The sequence below is a fragment of the Phyllostomus hastatus genome, unplaced genomic scaffold, assembly GCF_019186645.2.
Source record: "Phyllostomus hastatus isolate PE091 unplaced genomic scaffold, TTU_PhHast_1.1 phas_contig_210, whole genome shotgun sequence".
NCBI classification, from domain to species: domain Eukaryota; kingdom Metazoa; phylum Chordata; class Mammalia; order Chiroptera; family Phyllostomidae; genus Phyllostomus; species Phyllostomus hastatus.
This window is the reverse complement of record NW_025333737.1, coordinates 30280298-30286854: the sequence shown is the minus strand read 5'-3', so window position 1 is coordinate 30286854 and position 6557 is coordinate 30280298. Positions and strand designations below refer to the sequence as shown.

The window sequence follows — 6557 nt, the reverse complement described above, 5'->3', positions numbered from 1 at the left end:
CTCTTTGCCCATTTGGGGAAAGGGAGCACGCCCCCAGGCCTAGCCCTGAAGGTGTGTGCTGGGCACCGGCCCCGCCGATACCTCTGGGGCCTGCGCCCACAAGCCGAGTGCCTGGCGGGACACAGTGGCGGTGACGAAGCCGGTTATGCTGAGGCAGAGGATTTCGAGGGGGTATCGCCCAGCAGAGCTCAGGCTGGGGCAAGCCCTCTCTGCGCCTCCTGCCTTGACAGACAGGCACTTCGGAGCAAGGACAGCGGCCCGCTCTGGGGGTCACCCCTCAGAACAACCCAAGGGGGCCCTTAATTTTTGGTCGAGGCCTTCCCAGCCCTTGGGCCAAGGTCACGCGCACCGTGGGCAGAGCTCCAGACAGCACGGGCAGGTGGATGAGAATGGACACACGGTCCCTGCCTGCGAGGCCTGAGCTCTGGGTCCCAGTCCTGCACCAGTGACTTCAGGGGATCACCCCGCTCTCTGGTGTCCCTCTCTTCCACAGGACGAATTCAAGACAATGAAATGTGCTGGAGACACAGGGAGAGAGAGAGAGGTCCAAGATGGTGGAAAGGGCTCGTGCTGGACAGACAGACAGACGGGTTCAAACACCTGCTCCCCTGGATGGGAGCCTTGGGAAGCCCTTACCTTTCCAGCTCCCTGTCTGAGCGCTCTGGCAGCGACAGGCCCCTCGCAGAGCCACAGGGCACATGTAGACACTCTGTGCGCTCCCTGGGCATGGCAGGTGACTAGCGAGCCACCTCCCCCCTCTCTCTATTGAGTGAGTGAACCCTGGACGTGGGATGGGGACTCAAAAGCCTATGGTGGGGTCTGGGGTCACTTGTGGCACCAGTGGCAGGACACGGACTCCCTCCTGTCACAGTTTATTATCACTGGGTGCCAGTGGTTAGGGGGAGCAATGCATTGTGGGGGCTGCTCAAAGGGTGGGGGGGCAGACAGGAGGGCAGAGGTGTGGGAGGGAGGTCACAGGGCACAGAAGTGGGCTCGGGGAGGTAGGTGGGAGGCAGCTGCGCCGGAAGGAAAAGCTGGGGGCACCGAAGGGGCAGGGGAGGGTCGGTGCGGGCTCTGGGGGAGAGGCCAGAGGGGTTATTCATGCACGTCCCTCCGCATGGGGCTGGTGGTGTGTCCTCCCCTTTTACAGGTGAAACCTGAGGCCCAGGGAGGCTAAAGGGCTGCCTGGGCCGTGTAGCTTGGAAAGGGCCGAGCGGGGGGCCAAGCCGCCGCCCGTCTAGCTCACAGGCATGCTGGTCCGTGTCCACACCCCTTCCGGAGGTCCTGGGGGCTCAAAGGCCACCTCCCAAACAGACTGGACCCGGAAGGGAAAGGGAATCACAGAGCTTTCAGAACTAGAAAGGACTGCAAGATCCCCCGGCCCTGCCTGGTCATTTTGCTGAGGGGACACAGGCCCAGGGAGGGTAGGTGGGGGGCCTCCGGTCCCACGGTGGGCAAAGCAGAGGGAGGCTGTGAACCAGAACCTCCTGTCAGAGCCGGGCGTGAAGGGCCCCCTCCCCGGGCTGTACGCTGAGCCGGCCCTGGGATGGCATCGCTGCTGAGGCTGTCACCGTGGGGCAGGGAGTCCTCTCGTGGGCTGACTCACTGCCTGGGGACGCAGCCGCCACACACAGAGCCGCCTGTGCCAAGGCCCTGCTGTCCCCTCGGGCTCCAGGAACAGGAGCCGATTCCCGCCGCCTAGCCTGAGTCACGAACAACTTGCTTTTGTGTGTTTGCTCTCGGCCCCACACCCCTCAAAGCTGGGTGGGAACTCCAAGCAGCGCGGCGGTGAATGGACCCCAGGCTGAGTAAGCGGAGTAGGGAGTTGGACGGGACCTGGAGTGATGAAATGCAGAGGGAACCCCGAGTCAGCAGTTGGGGTGGCCCCACCTTCCCCAGGTGCATATAAAGGTGCCTGGGGTTGAGGCATTCCCAGCATCTTCTCAGATTCCCTGAGCACCTTTCTCTCCTCTCTGCCGACTTGCTCGCTCACTCGCCTCCCTCCTCCGCACCATGACCACCTGCAGCCGCCAGTTCACCTCCGGCTCCATGAAGGGCTCCTGCGGCATTGGCTCCAGCCGCATGTCCTCTGTCCTGGCCGGAGGGTCCTGCCGGGCCCCCGGCACCTTCGGAGGCATGTCGGTCACCACCTCTCGCTACTCCTCCGGGGGGGCCTGCGGGCTGGGAGGCGGCTATGGCGGTGGCTTCAGCAGCAGCAGCGGCTTCGGTGGGGCCCTGGGAAGCGGTTTCGGTGGAGGATGTGGTAGTGGCCTTGGTGCCGGCTTCGGCGGTGCCGGCTTCGGCGGTGGCTTCGGTGCTGGCTTCGGTGGTGGCGATGGCGGCCTCCTCTCTGGCAATGAGAAGATCACCATGCAGAACCTCAACGACCGCCTGGCCTCCTACCTGGACAAGGTGCGCGCCCTGGAGGAGGCCAACGCTGACCTGGAGATCAAGATCCGGGACTGGTACCAGAGGCAGCGGCCCAGTGAGGTCAAGGACTACAGCCCCTACTTCAAGACCATCGAGGACCTGAGGAACAAGGTGGGTGAACCCGGTGGGCGGCCCTGGTGGGTGGAGCATCGAGAGAGGTCATGGCTACGGTGGCCCTTAGAAAACCACTTGCTAGTGTGTCCGTTTTACAAACAGGAAAGCTGAGGCTGGCCTTGGGGGACTGGCCAAGGTCCACTCAGAATTGGTGGCAGAGGGCGCTTTTTCAGCATCTAAGTGTCTGAGCTGGCCTGGAACCCCAGCTTTTCATTCCCTGAAGCCTTCTGTGCAACACCCCTTCAGCTTCTCTCAGCCCCGCCCCCAGGATGGGGAAGTGGGAGAGGTGGGGTGCATCCCCTACACACCCTAAGCTGGGGGAGAAGGCACCCAGCAGGCTGGCTGGGGGAGCACAGGGCCTGACCTGCAAGGCAGGCAGCTCCCAAGTTCGGGGAGGCTCCTCTCTCCCATCTGCACCCTTCGCCCCTGAGCGGCAGGACCATGGCTCACCCCGCGCCGTTTCTCCCCCGCTCTGCAGATCATCGCCGCCACCATCGAGAATGCTCAGCCCATCCTGCAGATCGACAACGCCAGGCTGGCAGCGGACGACTTCAGGACCAAGTGAGCATCCCTGTGGCCGGGCTGAGGGCAGAGGGTTGAGGGCGGAGGGCAGGGGGCGAGCAGGGGGGCTGTTTACCCCGGAGGACCAGAAGGCCTTGAGCTTCAGAACCCTCATGGATGGAACCTGACGCCCTGACCTCTGTGCTGCCAGGTATGAGCATGAGCTGGCCCTGCGCCAGAGCGTGGAGGCCGACATCAACGGCCTGCGCAGGGTGCTGGACGAGCTGACCCTGGCCAGAGCCGACCTGGAGATGCAGATTGAGAGCCTGAAGGAGGAGCTGGCCTACCTGAGGAAGAACCACGAGGAGGTGAGGCCGCTCCTGGCACTGGGCATGGGAGGCTGATCCGATGGGGCTGCAGGTGCACCTGGGGGAGGGGGGGAGGGCTCAGCGGGGCTGACTGCCTCCTGCCCTCCCTCCCCAGGAGATGCTCGCCCTGCGGGGACAGACTGGCGGGGACGTCAACGTGGAGATGGACGCCGCCCCCGGTGTGGACCTGAGCCGCATCCTCAACGAGATGCGCGACCAGTACGAGCAGATAGCGGAGAAGAACCGCAGAGATGCCGAGGCCTGGTTCCTGAGCAAGGTGGGGCCTGGCCCTCAGCCCTCCCTCGGGACTTCCCGGCGTGGGGTGCGTCTGGGCTGCCTCACACCTGCCCTTCTGTCCCCACCTCAGACCGAGGAGCTGAACAAGGAAGTGGCCTCCAACAGCGAATTGGTACAGAGCAGCCGCAGCGAGGTGACCGAGCTCCGGAGGGTGCTCCAGGGCCTGGAGATCGAACTGCAGTCCCAGCTCAGCATGGTGAGGACAGCCTGGCACGGCCCCAGCCCCCAGGTCACCAGTACTGGCCACCAGCCCCTCAACACGGCCACTGCAGAGTTCCACGTCTCTTTCCCCGAGAGCGGGCCTGGAGGGATCATGGTACCTGGTTTAGAGATGGAGAAATTAAGGCCCAGGCTGGTGGAATAAGTTTTCTGCTTCTTGTCTGGCCATCAGTAGCCAAGCTGGGATAAAAAACCATGCACCTCACAGAAAACATGCCCAGTGACCTGGAGAAACAGCAGTGACCACCTCTGATGACTCTCTCTCTCTCTCCCACTAACAGAAAGCATCCCTGGAAGGCAGCCTGGAGGAGACCAAAGGCCGCTACTGCATGCAGCTGTCCCAGATCCAGGGGATGATTGGCAGCGTGGAGGAGCAGCTGGCGCAGCTGCGCTGTGAGATGGAGCAGCAGAGCCAAGAGTACCAGATCCTGCTGGACGTGAAGACGCGGCTGGAGCAGGAGATCGCCACCTACCGCAGCCTGCTGGAGGGCGAGGACGCCCAGTGAGTGCCCTGTCCCCGAAGTTCTGCCCAGTAGACCCTTTGGCCCCCTGCTGTTCCCAGCACCTCTAATGGCTCTGCCTTTTCTCCCCTACAGTCTCTCCTCTTCTCAGTTCACATCCAGCCAATCCTATTCTTCCCGAGACGGTAAGGCTTCTGAGGGTCCCGGGCACTTCTGAGACCTCCCTTGTCCCTGTGTGGGGCCAGCTGAGCCCCCAGAGCCTTTCTCACGTCTTCTCTTCTCTCCCGCAGCCTCCTCCTCCGCCGGCCGCCAGACCCGGCCCATCCTCAAGGAGCAGGGCTCCTCAAGCTTCAGCCAGGGCCAGAGCTCCAAGCACTGAGCTGCCTCTGCCAGAGCCCCCTGCCCACCCGGCGGCCTCGGCTCCCCAAGGCCTGGGTCAGGCTCCTCTTCTCCCGGCGCAGGTCCCAGCTGTCTCCCCTCCCTCTCCGCTGGTGGCGGGCTAATAAAGCTGACTTTCTGGTTGATGCAAACCTGTGTGGTCTCCGTTGTTCAAATGATGGGAGGGGTGTTGAAGCTGCCCCTACCCCCAGGAACCTTTCAGGGCCCCACAGCCCAACGGGTGCCGGAAAGACCAAAGCTCAGAAGAGTGTGTGTATGGCCTTCCTGGAAGATCTCCACGCCAACGGGAAGTTGGGGGGTGAGATACAGGAGGGGAAGGAGCTCACGCATGGGGACAGACGTCACGTGAGGCATCTCACAGGGGTTCTTTCCTTAGATCCTCCTAGCAACTCTGTGACCTGGGTGTGGTCAGGTCCATTTTGCAATGGCGACAACCCAGGGATTCAGAGAGGTTAAGTAACCTGCATGAAGTCACCCAGAGAGTAAGTGGCACAATCGTGGTTCACGCCCGGGGCCGTCTGGCTACAAAGCCCGTGCCTTCCTTTCATGCCACCCTGTCTCAGTAGGTATTTTAATCCACGGACTCCAAAGCTGGAGCTCTCAGCTCTGCCCTCGGCTCCTCACCTTTGCCCACAATGATTTTTGTGTTGGACGGTGGGTGGGCCTTCTGCCTCGGGCTTGGTGTCCATGGTTGGAACCTTTCTTCTCCCGACTTGCTGCTCCTCCTCACCTCTTGGTTAAAATACGGTTAGTCTACTTGAATTTCCTCTGTAACTCCTTCCTTTCCCCCATTCTCCTCAGCCTGTAAATTTCATGCTGCCGAGTCCCCCAGGGGAATGTCTGTCACCCATGCTGCCCTCTTCGTGTCCCCCATCCCCGCCACATTCAGGCCAGCTGCCTCCCTCCCTGGAACTGGCCACAGCCACTCCCCAGGGCCACTTGCTGTCCATCTGTCCCACTCCCGTTGCTGCCTGGTGACCCTCCCAACAAGAATGTGGTCAAGGCGGAGAACAAGGAGGCGACCAGGGCTCCTTTGCTTCACCACGTGTGATGCTCTGCTTCCCCTCCGATCCTCGGCCCTTCCCGCCCCACCCGCTTTGCCTCCTTCCCGCCCTCCCCTGCTCGGCTCGCGTGACTCAGCCGCACCTCACTGCTCGCAAGGTGTCACACCTCTCACTTCCACATTTTGAAATTTTTAATTAAAAAATCAAAGTTACAGCCCTGGCTGGCATAGCTCAGTGGATTGAGCACGGGCTGCGAACCAAAGTGTCGCAGGTTCGATTCCCAGTCAGGGCACATGCCTGGGTTGCAGGCCACGGCCCCCAGCAACCGCACATTGATGTTTCTCTCTTTCTCTCTTTCTCCCTCCCTTCCCTCTCTAAAAATAATAAATAAATGCAATCTTTTAAAAAATCAAAGTTATGTATGTATAACATAATATAACCTTTTATAAAAAAGCCATCCCAGTCTGTGTCACCTCCATGGCCACCTCCCCCTTTCTTAGCTGTTGCTTCTGGCATTTGCCTCCTTATTTCCAACAACAGGCTTAACTACTCTTTCTTGATGTTTTCAGTTTGAGTGTTTAGTGCTTGGCTTCCTGCTCTGGAGGAGGAGGACTCACTCAGCTCTCTTACACAACGTTGCCCGGTCCCATTCTTCCTTACTTCCCTTCTTCCCATCCTCGCCATATAGGCACATTTTCATGAGATGAATGTTTAATGCTCACGTCATTATGATTATTGAATGTCAGAGTGAAACCATATTGTAT

The 6557-nt window shown here is 60.8% G+C and overlaps 1 protein-coding gene across 1 annotated transcript; it reads left to right on the top strand.

The window, feature by feature from the left end:
- The first annotated feature begins 1931 nt into the window (after window positions 1-1931).
- Window positions 1932-4920, top strand: LOC123816930 (keratin, type I cytoskeletal 16). The gene is made up of 8 exons (XM_045836180.1): window positions 1932-2541; window positions 3023-3105; window positions 3257-3413; window positions 3529-3690; window positions 3781-3906; window positions 4211-4431; window positions 4526-4575; window positions 4681-4920. Exons 1-8 carry the CDS (start codon window positions 2014-2016, stop codon window positions 4767-4769), a joined length of 1416 nt encoding a protein of 471 aa, XP_045692136.1. The 5' UTR covers window positions 1932-2013; the 3' UTR covers window positions 4770-4920.
- The last annotated feature ends 1637 nt before the right edge of the window (window positions 4921-6557 follow it).